Source organism: Aspergillus aculeatus (assembly GCF_001890905.1).
Source record: "Aspergillus aculeatus ATCC 16872 unplaced genomic scaffold ASPACscaffold_17, whole genome shotgun sequence".
NCBI classification, from domain to species: Eukaryota; Fungi; Ascomycota; class Eurotiomycetes; order Eurotiales; family Aspergillaceae; genus Aspergillus; species Aspergillus aculeatus.
The window spans coordinates 503,429-521,760 of NW_017962992.1; the positions used below are offsets into that span (position 1 = coordinate 503,429).

General features: G+C 55.1%; 7 protein-coding genes across 7 annotated transcripts; 4 read left to right on the forward strand and 3 right to left on the reverse strand.

Annotated features, from left to right (window-relative positions):
* Positions 1 to 4,541: 4,541 nt before the first annotated feature.
* ASPACDRAFT_47018 (uncharacterized protein) lies at positions 4,542 to 5,237 on the forward strand (the record flags this gene model as incomplete). Its single annotated transcript, XM_020201878.1, has 4 exons — positions 4,542 to 4,553; positions 4,606 to 4,658; positions 4,732 to 4,834; positions 4,896 to 5,237. The coding sequence occupies 4 exons, from the start codon at positions 4,542 to 4,544 to the stop codon at positions 5,235 to 5,237; spliced, it is 510 nt and encodes a 169-aa protein (XP_020052588.1).
* A 645-nt stretch (positions 5,238 to 5,882) lies between these two features.
* On the forward strand, positions 5,883 to 6,423 carry ASPACDRAFT_47019 (uncharacterized protein; the record flags this gene model as incomplete). The annotated part of the gene is made up of 2 exons (XM_020201879.1): positions 5,883 to 6,243; positions 6,317 to 6,423. The coding sequence occupies 2 exons, from the start codon at positions 5,883 to 5,885 to the stop codon at positions 6,421 to 6,423; spliced, it is 468 nt and encodes a 155-aa protein (XP_020052589.1).
* Positions 6,424 to 7,932: 1,509 nt separating this feature from the next.
* Positions 7,933 to 10,331, reverse strand: ASPACDRAFT_1891164 (xenobiotic compound monooxygenase, DszA family). Its single transcript, XM_020198606.1, has 3 exons — positions 9,650 to 10,331; positions 9,031 to 9,278; positions 7,933 to 8,972 (listed from the first exon to the last, which is right to left on the reverse strand). The coding sequence occupies exons 1-3, from the start codon at positions 10,055 to 10,057 to the stop codon at positions 8,033 to 8,035; spliced, it is 1,596 nt and encodes a 531-aa protein (XP_020052590.1). The 5' UTR covers positions 10,058 to 10,331; the 3' UTR covers positions 7,933 to 8,032.
* Positions 10,332 to 11,119: 788 nt separating this feature from the next.
* On the forward strand, positions 11,120 to 12,039 carry ASPACDRAFT_47021 (dienelactone hydrolase family protein; the record flags this gene model as incomplete). Its single annotated transcript, XM_020201880.1, has 4 exons — positions 11,120 to 11,148; positions 11,197 to 11,267; positions 11,331 to 11,378; positions 11,432 to 12,039. 4 exons carry the CDS (start codon positions 11,120 to 11,122, stop codon positions 12,037 to 12,039), a joined length of 756 nt encoding a protein of 251 aa, XP_020052591.1.
* A 552-nt stretch (positions 12,040 to 12,591) lies between these two features.
* Positions 12,592 to 13,320, forward strand: ASPACDRAFT_47022 (ubiquitin-like protein HUB1; the record flags this gene model as incomplete). The annotated part of the gene is made up of 1 exon (XM_020201881.1): positions 12,592 to 13,320. The coding sequence occupies one exon, from the start codon at positions 12,592 to 12,594 to the stop codon at positions 13,318 to 13,320; it is 729 nt and encodes a 242-aa protein (XP_020052592.1).
* A 165-nt stretch (positions 13,321 to 13,485) lies between these two features.
* On the reverse strand, positions 13,486 to 15,159 carry ASPACDRAFT_4691 (putative extracelular serine carboxypeptidase; the record flags this gene model as incomplete). Its single annotated transcript, XM_020201865.1, has 1 exon — positions 13,486 to 15,159. A coding segment is annotated over one exon (1,674 nt), but the record flags the coding sequence as incomplete, so codon positions are not given.
* A 407-nt stretch (positions 15,160 to 15,566) lies between these two features.
* On the reverse strand, positions 15,567 to 18,076 carry ASPACDRAFT_81508 (uncharacterized protein; the record flags this gene model as incomplete). Its single annotated transcript, XM_020205889.1, has 18 exons — positions 15,567 to 15,667; positions 15,724 to 15,802; positions 15,848 to 15,995; positions 16,046 to 16,174; positions 16,226 to 16,303; positions 16,355 to 16,556; positions 16,603 to 16,627; positions 16,676 to 16,708; positions 16,757 to 16,785; positions 16,832 to 16,866; positions 16,915 to 16,993; positions 17,048 to 17,162; positions 17,219 to 17,290; positions 17,339 to 17,403; positions 17,533 to 17,634; positions 17,725 to 17,794; positions 17,866 to 17,899; positions 17,976 to 18,076. 18 exons carry the CDS (start codon positions 18,074 to 18,076, stop codon positions 15,567 to 15,569), a joined length of 1,497 nt encoding a protein of 498 aa, XP_020052594.1.
* Positions 18,077 to 18,332: the final 256 nt, after the last annotated feature.

Sequence of the window (18,332 nt, forward strand, 5' to 3'; positions counted from 1 at the left end):
TTTTCTGTTTCCCTGTTTGGTGGACTTTGGCTTTAAGCTTAGCAGACGGGGAAGGGAAGAGGGGGCGGCCACGACGATCGATCAGAAGTCAGAATCTCACAGGGAGGAAGGGGGAGGGGGGCACAGGAGATTTGCACGTCACTTGGTTCATTCATCCTTTCCCCACGATACTACAACTGTCATGACGCCGACACAACCACTCCTTGAACAACAGAGGGATTGTCAGACGTTATCCTAGTCGCAGCCAGGATTTCCCCAAACACCCGGGGATGGCTACTAAACCGGGTAGAGAGAGCAAAGGTGTTCCCTCCAGTCCGATGGTCACCGGAAATGCGATTAAACCCCGCGGGCGCAAATCAGATGCAGCGATCGTATCATCACGATAAAAAAGTGGTCTTGGCTTTGGAGGACTCGGCGCGACGAAAAAGGGGCAAGCAAGCGATCTGCTGCTCCTTGCGTCGTGGAATGCATGACAGATGCTGGGCCGGTGTGGTCGTCATGCTATTTAGTTACCGCTGAGTCTAACGCGGGGCGGGGCGAGTCACTCTGGCTACGGAGTACTCCAGGATAATCATGGACCGGTCATTGGTGATTTTGATTGAAGAATTATCGTTTCGGTCGAAGAGGAAGGAGGAGAGGGAGAATCTTGCCATAATCAATCACAATAAAGGATGATGAGTGGATGATGATGATGATGATGTTAGTGGTGAGTTACCAGTCAGATGAAAAATTGGACTGTAACTGTGTCTGGTCAGTTCCCCCTTCTTAGTTAGCGGTCGGTGGTTGACACGCCGGAAAATAAACACGACTTTTTGACGGAAGAGACCCTCCCCGATCCACTCCCCATCGAAGCTTCGATGGCCACTCCGATCCGGTGGAATCATTAATATGGTTGTGATATGTTCCTAGTTACGGAGTACTATGTATAACTATACCTACATTAGTACTGACTATAACCTTGTAGACTGCGTTATGATCATTCTATCTTCCCTCTTCCCCCTTCCCCTGATGTCGATGATATTTCGACTCCCAGGTAAGGATTGCACTGACAGGGCCTGCACGGACAGCCAGCAGAACAAAGAACCTCATTCCCCGTCCCAGCTGTCCAAGGCAAACAACGGTCCCTGGTCCGCCTGGGAGACTCTCCCATTCCAGTGCTAGCCGAGCTCTTCCCCGACCGACCAACCGACCAACCGCCCGCGGGCCCTCTCCCTCCATCATCCATGCATGTATCTCACAGTCACCTGTGAGTGGCACTTACCCTCACCAAGCTCCCCTAATACAAAGTGCTTCCATTTAAGTGACAATCAAGACCCTGGTTGGGCGGGTGGACAGACCACTTGATGTGAGTGAGATTCCAATTCACTCCCTCCCATTCCTCCGAGAGATTAATCATTGCACCATCCGTCTGCTGCTGCTGCTGCTGCACCATAACCAACTCCTTTGGGATGCAGCATGCAGAACCCTCTTCAATTAGGGCCAATAACATGTAGGGACCCTCTGTTCCCGATCGGGGATACGGCCATTGCACCTGCACGCGTCCGCTGGGAAAAAAAATAGAGAGTAGGGCAGATCGAAGCGACTGGCAGGGGACGAGCAGTAAAGTTGCTCGGATCCTGGACCATGGATGAGCTGGGGTGGAGAAGGGGGGGGGGAGGGACCAACTGGTGGTGGCGATTGGTGGATGGCTCGTGTTTTCGCATACAGCCATACGCTGGCCATACAAAGATTGAATACAGCAATAGTACTCCGTACTAACTGGCCATCACCCTCGGGCGTCAGGGCCAACACTTAACAACACTTAACCCACTTTAGTCTAACCCCGATCGGGTCTAATGCCGGTCAACTGCTGCAGCCCGCACATGCCGAGACTTTCCCGCCTGGTCATCTTGCAGTGGTTTTCGATAAGTGATTGGCTCGTCTAGCACCACCTCCCAGTTGGAATCTACGATTCAACCGAGACGCCCAGTGGATATCCATGATTTCGCTATTCTAGTCTATATTGATCGTTTCTCTCCCTCCACCCACCTCGCTTTCCCCGTTTTGTTGGTTTCGGCCGTTCTTCGTGTTGTTTAGGTATTCTTTGCTCTTCCCTAAGCTTCTTTGGATCAAACGGCTGGTGTTGGTAACTTTGGTGCATATTTTCGCCAATCGAATTAACCTGAACTGCTGAACTAACCATCCTTATCAATCGTTCCCACTTTTCTTGTCGCTGGCGAAAGGGGTGGGGGAGAGAAGTGATGGACGGACAGAGGCATCGGCCAGACCCCGGTGGATTTTCGAGCCACCCCCTTGGGATATGCTGCAGTAGCCACTATTGGCCGGGCAGGCCCGCGGTTTGGCTGCATTGGATCCAGCCTAAAGTAGGCTTAGCTGCTTGCCATCTGGTCCTCTCTGTGTCTTTGTGGCATTGTGCCCATCAACAAGCAATAATTTACTCCGTAGATAGTCCAGTGTGGCTGATTCCCCCCGGGGGGAGGGCGGAGTGCCCGCCGTAGCAGACCGGCCGGAGGGCTAACTTTAATTAACTCTCGCAAGTCACAAGCCAGCCAGCCAGCCAGCCAACGGTCCACCACCAGTTGGCCTCTACCGACGGGAGGCGCGGGCAGCGACCAGGCTGTCGGGTATTGGTGGAGGGTTCGCCTCCGCGGTACCATTACCGCCACCCTTACTACACCAACATCAACCATTGCTGCATCCATCACCAGCACCACCACCACTACTAGTACTAGACTACTCCGTTTTAGGGTATCATCGCTTCCCCTCTTCTGCCCCCCACTGCAGTGCAAGATGGCAGATGCCTGTCCGAGGCTCATCACTCCACATTGGCATGTGTTTCCCCAGCATTTCTCCCATCCCCTGCACAGTGAGCACGGCTGCTGGTTGGATGACAAAGGTCCCTTTTCCCTCCATTCCCCCTCCCGACTGAGGCAAACATGACAGGACCGGAGCACGGATGATCTCCTCCCCACCGGAATTACAGGTGATGATTACACCACTACCACCACCACCACCTGGCAAAAAGTAGCCTTCCAACTCAATTCCGATCGGAGACAATGGTCGAATCTCTCCCATGGCGGGTTGCGATTCGAGAATCTTACTCTTTCCCCCTTCCCCGTCCCCCTCCTCCCCCAGTCTGTGCAGGTCAGGTCCCTGAAAAGGCCCCTCTGCCACCCGTGCTGGCCACCACGGATTGACAGGCACGCCTTCCGACCGTGGAGAACGGTTAACGGGTCGGAATAACTTGAGGATCGTTGGTGCAGGGCGGATGTTTCACTAGGTTATCTGTTGCTGCTGCTGCTGCTGCTGCTGCTGCTGTTGCTGCTTTATTGTTCGTCTTGGCTCGCTTAGATCGATAGACCAAACGCACTCTTTCTCCTTTCTGCTCTTCGTCCCCAGCTTGCAGATACGATCCCTACAGGAAACCCTCACCTACACCACACCACATTCCTCAAGCCTAACCACCTTACCTCCCCTTCCTTTCATCCTGCAATATTGCGCATATCCTTTCCGAACTCAAAGGCTAGACTTCTCATGCCGGAAAGTGACAGATAAGAATCATACGACAAACCACACAGCAGATCAAGAGAGACAGGGAGAGAAAGGGGTCCGGTCGCCCGACACACACCCTCCTCGCTTACTGTATGTGTATGCTGTCCGTACACAGCCCAGGGCAGATGCTTATTACAGTACATCAAGGCCTAGACTAGCCCAGATGATCGGCCTGCAGCGTGCGGCAGAGGCGTGTCTGGATACCTCGTACGGGGGAGGAGGATGAACACACCCAACAGCCTTTTAGCCTTTCATCGGAGCCGAACGGCGCGCGTGAGTGGCTTCATTGTCATCTACACTAACCTCAGTTGCTATCTCGTGGTCCACGTCTCGGCTGCCCCTGCCTGTAGACGACATGTACTCCGTACTACATCGACACTACTACCTCTTGCACCTTTGCTGTATCTTTGCTAGGTACCTACCACTACTGTAGCTCCCAAGAGAGGCCTTCTAATGGGGCACGCATCTATTGCGGCTTCTATGTAGTGTAGGTATAGTCCTTCATGAGTTTATCCCAGGCCGACGGCTCTTTGTCTAGTCCCGTTAGCCACCCCCGCTCTGATCAACAAAGAGAAAGTAACTCAACTGTGAAATACTCTTGACTTAGGATGTAGAGCTCGCGATGTAGAGTCCCTCCCAGATCAACTCTCGCTGCTGCTAACTTTCAACCCTAACTGCTGATCACTCTATATGTGCTTCCTTCCACCTAGTGTCAGTAAAACCAGAGATAAGGAATTTCAGAGTGGAACTGCGAGCCAAGTAACGTATAGGTTTCTAGTGTAGGACTATCATCATGGCGAGCTCATCCCAACTATACCCTGATCCGCCTTCCTCCGCTTTGGCTGAGACTGAAGCTAAAAGACTACTCCTTGCTATGGGGCCTTGTGGAGTGAAAGGCTGCCAGTGCGCCTCCGGAGAAAGCACATCCAATCTGCATCGCCTTCCCAGCAAAGCAAAGTGTAACATATGCTCACATCCCCTAAGCAAGCATGACAGCTATGGTTCGTTTTGCTCGTGTTTTCATCCAAGCTATATCATTGATTTAATCGCCAGGTTCTTCCGGCTCTCGACTTCCCGGTGGCGCAGATCACTGAGCCCCAAGGTGCGTACGTACCGTTCTGATGTGGGAAGGGGAACCTGTCTTTGACCTTTTGCACCTGTGCCAACGTGGACTGCTAGGCGACCTCACTTCGTCCATGAATTGATCACTCGCTTGGACCGCTACTGCCTGATTCGAGTGAACGGGACCCCTGCCTCCGGGAAGACCACGATGATGAATCTCGTCGCCAACGAGTTGCTCGTTGCGCCACCCGACCACTCCGATCTATATCCGGGACGACTAGGAAGAGGCAAGGGTCGAGAAAGCCGGCGGCTGGACCCTTTATCTGAAAGCACTGGTCGGGGTCCCCGGACGTTCGCTCCGGAATCATCCGTGTTACATCCTGGTGGACGAGGCACACGAATCATACTGGGACAAGCAGCTATGGGGTGCGCTCTTCAAGTCCTGCGGGCCCGGCGACGCGGCGAGGATCGTCCTGTTCACCCGCTACGGCACGACCGAAGGCTATGACCATCAGCCGGAGAAGGTCTTTCAAGACCCCAATGACCTTCCTTCCGCACCAGCAGATATCACTCCGGCCGGAGGCGATGGACCCAGAGTGGAAGCCGATTGGCTTGCTGCTTGAGGAGAGCGAAGCCAACGACATCCTCCCACAGTGTCTGCCCACCGTGATTCCAAATAGTGAGAAGCTCTTGATGGTCGCGAGCTGGTGGGGGAGGGATGGCCTGCATGCCCTCGCTAACCGGTCTTTCCCAAATAGATAGAAGCTCCAAAAACCGATCCAGAGCCGTCGCCCCCTCGACTGGAAAACCGCATGCGACGGGCTTTTCAGTGATGGTCTGCTGTTCTTCGAGCATATCAGGACCACCATCTTCTCCCGAGGCTTACCGCAACTGAAGGTGATGCAAAAGTCCGCTTACGCGACGGTTATCAAGCATGCCGTTGCTTGCGACGGAACGAGCCGGTCGAGCTTTCCCAGCGATTCGGATGAAGAGAGGGCGCTCGAGGATATCTGGAGACACGGATGGCTCCATGCAGAGCAGATGAAGGGAGGAGAGACAGAGGAGAGACATACTACATGTTCCCCACACAAATTCATCGGTGGTAACTTACTTCACTCCTGGCCGATGACTGTAAAGCTTGCTTAAGAGTATCGCCAGATCTTGCTGGGGCTGATCAAGGTGGCGTGGTTCTCCTACCTAGGTACTGCCAGTTCCTCTTCAAGCCAAACAATCCCCGGAAAGAACTCGTCTATCAGTCCCCCCTCGAGATGGCGGTCGACGCGATCCGCAGATTCCACCCCGACCAGCTCTCAGATATTCCTGATCTGCCGATTGAAGACCAGTATCAGCAGGAGTTCTACCGCTGCCTCTTCCCACTGCTCATCGAACGCCACATCACCGTCGCCCCGGAGTATCTGATCAAGACGGGGATCCGGAGCGGGCGGATCGATTTCCTGGTGCCTCAGAAGCAGTGGGGGGTGGAACTGCTTCGCAGCGGCGACCGGATCCAGCAGCATATGCAACGCTTCAAAACCAAGGGGCCGTACTTCCCCCTGCTGAGGGAGAAGCTGATCCAGGAATATATTGTTCTGAATTTCACCCGAACACCACCGCGGAAAAGCTATCCAGGTAAAACATCTCTGCAGTAATCCTTCATACTCAATACTCAGGGTTTGCATTGGTTTCCTTTCTATGGTTCTAGCATATCGCGGTCATCTGTATCACATTGTCTTCTCGGAAGATTTTCGAAGTGTCCGCGTCGTCGACGCCTCCGATCTGAGCGAAGTGATCGCCTTCGTTCTGGGCTAAGAACGCACTCTTTCTTTTTTGTTTTCTTCTTTCGCTAGAGCAACTTTATGTCTAGCATAGATTGAAGATATTGTTCTCTTGTGGGGGGAAGAGATGGAGCTTGCCCTAGGGGGTTGGTTTCTCTCCAGAAATAATGCATAATGCAGGCATACACACACTTGTTACTGGTTTCGCTGTAGATAGTTTATGAAGCACAACAGAACACATTGTTCTGATCCACCATGTTTTGATTTCCAATGCAGGTGGTTCTGGTGATTAGTATATATATATATACCATAAGAGGGCACTTCTCCAAAGCACGACACACCTACGAGCACAGGGGGGCCAACTTGATCACGGGGAGGGTGGAATGGTCGGTTGTTGAACAATGTATCTACTGTACTCAAACACTTAAGTTATACGCAAGTATCTGGTGTGATTTGTTAGGATAGATAGGTAGGTAGTACCCTTCTTTGTTTCGCATTGTACGGAGTATACGGAGGAGGTATGTACCTAGTACCCGTGACTGGTTCCCGCCTGGTAGACACCGCAACCGGGCCACTAAGCTAGAGTTTTGATGGGGGACACTACGAATGGGTGCGGTGCTGTGCTGCTGCAGAGCCGAGCAGAGCAGAGCAAAGCCCTTTCTGGACTGTCCGTGTGACCCGGCCTCAGCTCCAGGCTGACTTTCCAAGTTACCATACAGCCTAGGCTGGTAATTCATGGACTGTAACATTGAATGAATGAATGGTATTGATTCATCCTCCCCGCCCTCCCTCCCTCAACCCCAAACCAAAATCCGAGGACCGTTCTCTGCACTCACTCGGCTAAACTTGACCTGACACTCACTCACTCATCCCCTCACTACCTACTGGATACGAGTGACCCCAGTAAAAGAGAAACTAATCCCCAGGGAATAGATTTACCCCTTAATCTCAACTCGAGAACAAGAAAACCTCACCGCATCAGAGATATGCTGCCGTCCTCGCCCTGGGAAATCCCTCCAAGGTTCGGTCCCCCTCATGTAATAGCGACGCGAGTGGGAAAAAAACAAACCCATCACATGACAGGAATGTCTGCAGCGCATCGGTATGGAAGAACGACCTAGACCGGTCCAGACCGTAGTGGGGTTGGGGGACTCCGTACAGTACCGGGAGTAAGAGCTGGGGGGCAGACAGACAGACAGATGCATTGATGCGGTGCAGTGCGCAGGCGGCCGACCGCAAGGCAAAAAGCCTTTTTTTTTTTCTCTTTTCCCTCTCTTTTTTGATTTTAACTTTTTGGTTTGGTTTGGTTTGGTTTCTGGTTCGGTCTTTTTTTTTTTTTTTTGTTTTTGTTTTTTTTGATTTTCTGGGGTTGACGGGAATGGAGCAGGGCGGCGTTCGCCGTGGCGCGGTGGGTGTGTAGCTTATCTGTTGATGGTTTGGGGTTGGGTGCAGAAATCAGGGATTCGATTTATCTGACCTACGGAAGACCACTACTTACTTACTAACCTGGATGATTTGTTTGGGTGTGGTTACAGTTGTTAAGTCATAGCATGTGAACAACATCTGGAGGCTCTCTCTTTCTGATCTTGATCCATACAATCTGAGGAGCAGTAACAGCAGCACTCACCCGTCAGCTACTATTGCTACTGTTGCTGCTGCTGCTGCTTTCCCTCTCCTGCCTCCCCCTCATCCCCATCCTCAACATAAACATGGTACTTATACCGACTCCCCGCATGATCCGCGCGTAACTCCCTCTGCCCGATGCCATACACCTTCTCGCGCATCGTCACCCCTTCCTCCGGGACGGAATCAGGATACAACCCGCGCCGCCGCAGCTCCGGCACCAACAACTCGACGACATCCTCAAACGTGCCCGGGGTCGTCACATACGCGACGTTGAACCCATCGAGATCGGCCTCGCGCACCCACCGCTCCATCTCATCGGCCACCTGACCGGGATCCCCCACGGCGACGGGGCCCAGCCCCCCGATCGCCGCCTTCTGCGCCACCACGCGCGGCGTCCACCGCGGCACCTCGGGGCTGGTCGTCGTGAACGCATCCAGCATGCTGCGCACCTTGTGCGCCTCCGTACTATCCGCCGCCGTGATGTCCTGATCGATCGGGATCTTGGAGATGTCCACCCCCGTCCACCCGCTGAACAGCACCAGCCCGCCCACCGTCGACGCGTACCGCTGCGCCTCGGCCAGCTTGGCCTGGGCTTCGCGCTCCGTCCGCCCGAGGATCGGCGTGAACGTCCCGAAGAACTTGAGACTGGCCGGGTCGCGCCCCTGCGCCGCGGCCTGCGCGCGGATGGCCGCGATCTTCGGGCGCAGCACGCTGGGCGCGTGCGCCGACACGAAGATCGCCTCCGCGTGCGTGGCCGCGAACTGCGAGCCCGCCGCTGAAGTGCCTGCTTGGAACAGGAAGGGCGTGCGTTGCGGGGACGGGTCCACGATGTGCCGCGTCGACAGCTGGAAGTATTTGCCCTGGTGGTGGATCGTGCGGACCTGGGCTGGGTCGATGTAGCTGTCTTCGGCCGGGTTGGGCGATAGTGCGGTCGGGGACCAGGAGGATTCCCAGAGTCTGTTTACCGGTTTTAGTTAGTCCGGGTTGAGAGGGTAGTCGGGGGTGTGTGGCCTACTTGTATAGCACGCGTAGGTACTCGTCGGCTTGGGCGTAGCGCTCGTCGTGCTCGATGGGAGTGTCGATGCCGATGGCTTTGAAGGCCGCTTTCTTCCACGAGGTCACGATGTTCCAGCCGATGCGCCCGTTGGTCAGGTGGTCGAGGGTGGAGAAGCGTTTCGCGAGGAGGAAGGGCGGCTCGAAGGAGGTGGAGGCCGTGATGCCGAAGGCGAGGTGCTTGGTCACCGCTGCCATGGCGGAGATGGGCTGTTAGGGCTGGTTAGCGTTCAGGGCATCTAATATATAAAGCAGAAGATCTGCATTGGGTGAGGAGAGGTGGGATGTCTCCTCTCAAACAGCCAGTGATCACTCGGTGTAGACGAAGCTGTTCAAGAGGCCGGGGCGGGGCTTCCTCGTCGTTGACATCTCGAGGAAACAGGGGATTCGAGAGGTTTGTCCCTCGGATGTTCAGATCTGAGAATGAAGATGGATGGGAAAGTGGAATAGTGCAAGGATTAGGGTAACTCATTCCTCTCGCATGCATGGCTAACCGACAAAACGAGAGGTTTAGGTCTCCTCGTGTCCGAGAGGAAAGCCAGGCTGGATCATCCGCCACCAAACAGCTGAAAAGAACGTACAATCGTGGGATCCGTCATCGGCCACTGCGCCGCCCGTCGGATACATTCATCCAGACTGCCCTCGTACGTATCATATCCCCCATACGTGTCCGCCAGGAACAAGGCCGTGATGCCCCCGCGCTCCAGCAACTGGGCCAGATCCGTCCAGTACTTTAGCGTGCGCTTCGTCCCCGACCGGTCCTTGGGGTTCTTCCACTGCCCCGGCGACAGGTGGCCGACGGTGGACATGTCGAACGCGTTGAGCAGGATCTGCTTTTTGGGTGCATCGTGGGTAGCGGCGGTGGATGACATGGTGGTTGGCCTTTGCTTTGCGTTCGCCTTTTGGTGTTCAATCGTGAAGGATGAACGGTTTGAGGTACAAGGTATACTCATATATAGCTGGATAGTGTCGATCGCGGCGACGAGCATACCCCTCACGCGCCATCAATCGATCGCATTGCGTGACATCGTCGAGGATGCTCTTCATGAGTTATTGATTTAGCACCGGTTCTCTCTCCGCACTGTAGCAGGAGGATGATTCAACGGAGTAGTTCCGAGATAATGCATGTTGGGAGATTAGCTGGTGTCGTGAGGAGATGGGGTTATGGCGTGCTGGGATTCTCTATCGGTCGAGAGGGATGCTGAGGCTATACGATGTGGATGCTAAAGCTGTATAGTCTAGTATCATTAAGAAACAAAAGTAAGCATGATTAGAAGTGTATTCACTTCCTATTTGATTGAATACAGTCTTGGTCTGTGCGTGCATGGTTAATGATTATATATAGTTGGAGTCCGCGCGGGCATGTGGATAGCTCATGCTGGACGAATGATGGACATGAGAAAAGAAAAGAAGAAAAAAATAAAAATAAAAATAAAAATAAAAACAAAGATAAAAAAAGGAAAGAAAGGAAAAGAAGAAAAAAGGGTTTGCATGAGCAACATATCATTGGAAATCCTATCTTCATGCAGATAGATGCCTCTGGATATTTCGCCCGATATGTAGTTCATAAAATGAACCTGCATTGATCACCTTCGCACTTCATCTTAGGCAGACAATAAACCAGCATTCCCATGGCATTAACACCCCAAATGCGCTGGATACTTCTCACGCCAAATTTATCGACTGCATTGATAACACTTGCACTCGTGTAAACCCTCGTATAGCTCGTACCAAACCCCGATATTGAAGATCTTTGACGGGCGAAACCGGAGAGGTGGGGGACTCGGATGACGTCGGTGGGGAATCCCCTCAATTCGCTTGCTCTCCTGCAACTCTCGCTGCTCGCTCCCTCCATTCCTCCTTTGATTCACAACTACAACCTCGACGATTTTACGTCTGCCTCAATCAGTGCGTCCTCCACCAACACCTCTTCTAATATGTTCACCAGACAGATTCTAACCCACTCTCTACGAAGGTCCATCTCATCGCTGACCAGATCCCCCACAACCACTTACCATCCTCTCCGTACATTCCACTGCTCCACCACCGCCATGTCGGGAGTCAACAAGGCCTGCTGCTCGTGAGCATCATATCTGTCCCGGTCTATCTGCATCAACTGACGAACCAGGATCCCCCCTGTCGTCGCCAAGGGCTACCAGCCCAAGGGTGAATACAAGACCATTGGCGGTTTGAAGACTTGTCCGTATCCCAGCTTTCAAGCTCATCTCCAGCCAGCCAGCCAGCCCAGCTAATCACCAGCAGATGTCACCGGTCCCGAATCCGCCTCCAAGGCCATCCTCGTCATCTACGGTCAGCACATCTTCCCCCTATCATCTCTCTCCACCACATCTAACCGGACACAGACATCTTCGGCTTCTTCGACCAAACCCTCCAAGGCGCCGACATCCTCGCCCACTCCAGCACCCAGAAATACCGGGTATTCATCCCGGATTTCTTCGAAGGCAGCCCCGCCCACATCACCTGGTTCCCTCCGCAGACCGACGACCACAAGCAGAAGCTGGGCCACTTCTTCCAGACCAAAGCCGCGCCGCCCAACAACCTTCCCAAGATCCCGGGGATCGTCTCCGACGCCAACAAACTCGCCTCTTCCGGGAGCTTCGAGTCCTGGTCGATTTTGGGGTACTGCTGGGGCGGCAAGATCGCGACGCTGGCGACGGGTCAGGAGAACTCGATCTTCAAGGCGGCGGTGCAGTGCCACCCGGCCATGCTGGATCCGGAGGACGCCAAGAAGGTGAGCGTGCCGATGGCGGTGTTGGCGTCCAAGGATGAGAAGCCCGAGGACGTGGAGCAGTTCGGCAATAATCTGGGGCAGCCCGGGTATGTGGAGACGTTCCCCACGCAGATTCACGGGTGGATGGCGGCGCGGTCGAACCTGGAGGACGAGGAGGTGAAGAAGGAGTATGAGCGCGGGTATAAGACGGCGCTGGGATTCTTGGAGAAGTATGCTTGATTTAGTTTGTGCTGCACTAGTTTGTACTGCACTAGTTTGATGTGTAATGTTCAAAAGTCAGTGTGATTGTTGAGCAATCGAAACACATTTACTGCTATCCTCATCTAATCGTATCACTACTCCAGTGTTCCCCCTCTTCCAAAAAGAGTAAATAGCTGCTCAGCTCAGCTTGGAAAGCAAGCGGCCACTTTCTGCCCACCCGTCCGAATCCCCACCCAGCCATCCAACCAACCACCACCCACATCCTATCTCACCGCCTTAATCCATTTCATCACGCAGCCTCAACTCCAGGCTGTTGTTCCCTTCCACTCCAATCCATTCTATCACCAACCACCAACCACCAACCACCAACCACCAACCACCAACCACCAACCAAAAAACCATCACAACTCACTCACACATCCCACCCGACCTCTATACCTACACAAGAAACAAGAGCGCAGACTGGACTAAGTCCACGTCGGTGCCACCGCACCGCACCACACATCCAACACAACACACACACACACACACACACACACACACTCCTTCCAGCCAAGGCAACCACACAAAATGCCCGACTCCCCACCACAACAACGACCACGCTCCCGCTCTCGCTCTCCACCCCGCCAGCCCAAGAAGTCCTCCACCGGCGGCTTCCGATGGAAGGAGAAGCGTCGTCCGGAGCGCGGGGACGACGACGACGCCCGAAGGTTGGATCGGGGGTATCGCGCGCGGTCGCCGCGGCGGGAGTACGATTCTCGGGATGATGCTCGAGGGGGTGGGGGTAGGGGTGGGTATGATTCCCGGGATCGACGGGACTACTCCGGTCGAGATGGACGGGATGCGAGAGACCGTGAGCGTGATCGTGATCGGGGGTATCGCGATCGCGAGAGGGATGACCGGTACCGCGACCGGAATCGCGACAGCTACGCACCCCGAGGTCGGGACGACCGCGACCGCGACCGCGACCGACCGGCCGAAAAACCCACCTCCACCGACGACCCCACCAAGAAGGAGAAGAAGGAGACGAAGAAGAAGAAACGGCCGGCGATCCCCTCCGAGCCCATGATCCTGGTGCATGTCAACGATCGGCTGGGCACGAAGGCCACGGTGCCCTGTCTGCCGTCGGATACGGTGGGGGATCTGAAGACGCTGGTGGCGGCGCAGATCGGGCGGGCGCCGCGCGAGATTCTGCTGAAGAGGCAGGGGGAGCGGCCGTTCAAGGATTTTATCAGTCTGGGGGACTATGGGATTACGAATGGGGTGCAGTTGGATTTGGAGATCGGGACGGGGGATTAGATCCCTTCCGGGGTGGGGGTGTTGTATCATCTCATGGTTATTCGGTGGTGGACAGATCAGCTAGAGAATAATCTGATGATGTGCTTCGGGGGTTAGTATCGCCTGCGTGTCCCCCCCGTTGCTGAGATCTTCTCCCAACTCCTCCTCCTGTAGCTGTAGCTGTAGCCGTAGCTGGGTCTCGCGCCACTCGCCCAACCACCCGCCGACGAACCCGATCACCTCGCCTTGGGCTTCCCGCACGCCCCTTGGAGGCACCACCCTCTTCCCCTCCCAGTACTCCTCCGCCCCAAACACCCCGTTCTGATCCCAGTGATGCACCCCGCCCTCCATCCCATCGTAGACCTCCTCCGCCGGCACACTGATGAGAATCATCGGCTCCTCCGCCGTAGAATCCCTCCCCGGCAGCCCCGTCGCGAAGGGGCTCGCCTCCTTCCAGGGATCGGCCAGGCCGCCGATGTGCGCGACCCGGGGATACGAGAACGCGAAGCCGCCGTACCGATTGATGCGGTCCGTGTCCGGCGGGCTGGTGATGCCGTAGGTGGCATTGCACATGTCGACCCAGAAGTCGGGGGTGAGGAGGCGCGAAACGAGCGGCGCGATGTGCGCCGGCACGGTCGAGCCCGGCATGAAGTAGCCCCATTCCGTGCAGACCTGGTAGTTCCAGCTGGTCGAGGCCGTGCGGGGGAGGCGGTTGTCGTCGTCCTCGCCTGCACCTGCCCCTTCACCACCATCTTCCTTCCCAGCGTCCGAAGGAGACGACGCAGAGGAAGAAGGGGGAGAGAAAACCCCCTCCCGCCGTACAAACCCCACCCAATTCACCACCCCCGTCGCCAACTCCTCCACCTCCTCCACCTTCCCATCTCCATCGCCAACCACCTCCCTCACCAACCCCCTCACCCTCGCCCCCACCTCCCCCTCCAACACCTCATCCAAAACAGCAGGCGCAGTGATATTCCCACAAAACCACCCAAACCCGCGCCCCCCAACGCTCGGCTCCCAATTCCGTTCCTGCCACAACCCCAACGGCTCCGCCAACCCGGCCACGAAATTCTCATCGGTGAGATTAGGCGCATTCCCGCCGAACACCTCCTTCAGCACGTCCGCACGGTCTTTTGATTCGGAGGAAGACTCGTTTGCGTTAGAGGAGGCGGATGCTGCCGCCTTCGGCAAGAGAAGCACCCGATCCACCCAGGCGATGAGCGCCTGCTGCGCCGCCACGCATTCCCTGGGCGCGTGCACGCGGATCGGCTCGTAGTACTCCCAGTAATCCTCGATGGCGGCGGTGACGCCGGAGCTGGAGATGGAGGCCCAGAAGAGGTCCGGGTAGGAGTGGCGGAGGAAGGCGACGAAGGCGCCGGCGTAGGAGCCGCCGTAGGCGATCCAGGGGGTCTTGGCCGGGGAGAGGTCGGTGATTCGGGGGATAATGGAGGAGGGGAGGTGGGTGGCCAGGTAGGCGTAGTCGGCGAGGGCTTGTTCGGTGGTTAGGTAGGTCAGGTCGCTGAGGGGGATGGTTTGGTCGTCATCTTGGAAGGTGGTGGTGGTATTGGTGGTGCTGGTGCTGGCAGGGTAACTCGTCCCGTAGTACCGGTGTTCGACGATTAGGGCCACCCCCTGGTAGATCCGCGCGAGTTCGTGGACGATCCCCTGCGATAGGAAGGGGAGGCGGTTCAGCGCGGAGGTCTCGCCCCCGGCGATTATGAAGACGGGGCCGCCGGGTTGGTAGTGGCTGGTGTCGAGGATGTAGCGGAGCGGGAAGGTGAGGTTCGTGGCTGGGTAGCGTGGGGAGGTGGGGAAGTGGTTGAGTGGGGTTGTTAGATTGTGGATTGGGAATTGACTTTGTTCACGGGCCGTTGGGGTGTATTCTTGGTTGTTGAGGTGGGAGTTTAGCCCGCCTAGGGCGAGGGTGGTGGTTGTGTAGTATAGGAGGAGGAAGAGGTTCATTGTTGTTGGTGGTGGTGGTGGTGGTTTGTGGTGGGAGGGGAGAAGATAGGAGGATGGGTTGCGTGCGGGGAAATGCGTTTACTTATACATGATTACTTAAACTGGTTATCAGGTGCTAGCAAGGTATGGTGCTAATCTCCTTGCTTGCTCCGATTGTCTCCGAGTGGGGACGGAGAGGGCTGGAATGTTACAGTTGTTGTTGCAGATACCCTCCATGTTCTCTTGGCTGTTACACGGCTATATTTATCTATAACCGCTTAGGAAGTTACACATTAACTTAATCCTAACTAGAGATGCTCATCGCCCTACAGCTCCACGCGAGGCCCCGTGAAGTTCTTCCGGCCATCCACCACCCACTGGATCAGCGAGATGATCAGGATGATCCCAAATGCAACCACGCAATAATCTACCCCAGTCAGCAGCTGCCAATACACTATGCATCAATCCAGCCAGGGAGCTTACTCATGTTGCTGCCCGTCACGGGCCGGTCCGGGGGAAACACGAACAACACTGTGGTCAGTGCGATATACGAGAGAGAGATCTGGCCCGTTAGCAGGGAACACACCCCCAGTAGCAACCCACTCACCATATCAATCACCCAGCCAATCTTGTTGGGGATCTTCCATTTGCGATCGGGGAGTGTCCGTCGTCCGCGCAGGCAGTTCACCGCGATCGGCATCGCGTACGAGAGATCCAGAAGCACGACTGACGCCGAGACGATGGCGTTGAAAGCCCTTCAATAGTCAGCGCCGCTCATTTGATCACACGGCACGGGAAAACATACGAGCTCGAGCCAAGGTAGATAAAGCCGAAGATAATCACCACGACGGTGGTGAGAATCAACGCGTTCAGTGGGAGTCCGAGGCGGGGATGCACCCGCGCGAAGAACTTGGACGCCGGCAGTCCGCCGTCTCTGCGAGTTCGTCAGTTGCGATCTTCACTCATGGGAGACAAGGCTGCCTACCGTGCAAAAGCAAAGATCATGCGACTGCTGGTCGTCATCACGCTCAGCGTTGCGAACAGCAGACAGATCAGGGGAAGCCTGCATCGGATCCGTTAGCAACACTCTCTGGTAGCAGTGGGCTGCACATACATGAGGAGGCAGATGGCACCGGCGCGGTTGTTGGTCGCGTGGATGAAGATCTGCAGCAGGGGCCCGGCGCTCGAGTTGACCACCTCGTCGATGTCGCCGGCCACGAACAGCAGCACGATGAGGAAGATCGCTCCGGTGAAGGTGCCAATGCCCACGCAGATGACCATGATTTTGGGGCCTTTGATGGACGGTTGCGGGATTTCTGGACGGTCAGTTGGCGCTTAGGAGCTACAGGAGGGCAATCTCACCTTCAATCATGTGGCAGACCGCATCCTGGATCGATTAGTGGTTGATTGACAGACAGTCGATGGGGAAACTCACAAACGCGGTCACTCCGAGTCCACCTTGCAGCAACTGCGTCTGTTAGCTACATCATCATCACAGATCGACGACTGCACTCACACCCAATAGCCAAGCCACACCATCCGGCCCTAGGAATGTTAGCGATGCTTGTAAACATCCAAGCCTCGGACTTACAGCCAGTCTGGTTGATGAAGTTGGTGAACACAAATCTGCAGCAGTTAGTAAGCTAGTCCCAGCGGCCGAGCATCACAGCTTACGAGGCAGAATTATAGTCCGGCGAGGCACAAGCCAGCACGGTAATCGACACCAGCACGAATCCACCAATCGACCAGGTGACTTATCTCATCAGTTCAAGCTCATCCACCCCCAAATAGCTCCCGGTAAACGTACAAGCACCACGGTAGATGATCGGAAGCACCGAGTTCATGAACCCGTTCACCACAAACGCCAGCACCGTGTAGGCAATGTACATGAGGAAGTACTGCCATCGTTGCCACGCGAAATCCTGGGATCGTCAGTCTGCAGCCCATTGCCCCACAGAGAAGAAATGAAAAGACGTACAGGGTAAACCGAGGAAACAATCCCAGCGATCAGCTGACAGGAAAGCAAGGCATTCGTAGCCACCAGCGCAACCTAAACTGTTAGCCTCGCATACACTCTCACATAATAAAGGAGCCTCACCCATCCAGCCACATTGACCCAGCCAGTCACCCAGGATAGAATCGGCACCCAATTCGGCCAGGAAACTGGTGATTCGATGAGAAACAGCGATACAAGCGGGTGACCAGCACCGAAGAATACATACTAGCTGCGCCGTCGTCAGTCAAACAGACACTATAAAGTTCCACGAAAAATAGGGAGGAATGAGAACGCACCAGCCACCCAATGATACTGTCCGCCCGCCGTGGGATACGCCGAGAGGAATTCTGCCAGCGAGATGGCGATGCACAGGTTACATGCTCCGGCGGTTACCAGACCTGGTCGTGTTGCCGTGAGCACAACTGCGTAGATCGACCCGACGGGCAATCCACCCCGGAAAGGAGCCAGGCAGCCAGACAATAACTTACCCCAGACAACACTCACACTGCCCCCAGACGGTAGACTGAGCGATAAACTGGCCGACAGAGCCGTCCACGACTACCCTCTATCATTAGTTCCTCCGTTCTTTCATGCGTGTTGGCTCTTCGGTGATAGCATCGGAAACATACATTCAGCACCGCAAACGCTAAACCCAGCATCGACCTATATCACCCTTCACAATTAGCATTACATTGGCTTTCGTGGTTAGACAATTAGCAAAACCAGGGGCTGACCGCACAGGGTAGAAAAGTTCCGATTCAGCTCGGCCTTATGCCCCATCTGGGCCAACTGGACGTCATCATCCTCATTCTCGAGATGCGGTTGCTTCTTCTCGTCCATCATTGCTGTTGTCATGATTTCGAATAAAGATTGTCAAGAATTGACATCAGCAGAACACCGATTGAAAATTTAGAAGTAGACGTAAGGCGGGTGGTGGGGGGGGGGGAGGAGACAAATAACTTAAATCGCCGAAGGGGGGGGAACTGGTACTTGGTTGGTATCGGCGATTGACACGGCATCAAATCTAAGGATGCATGCGGTATGTCCACCCAGGGTTGCGGGGGAAGCTTATTTTGCTTTGCGGGCCGGGATGAGA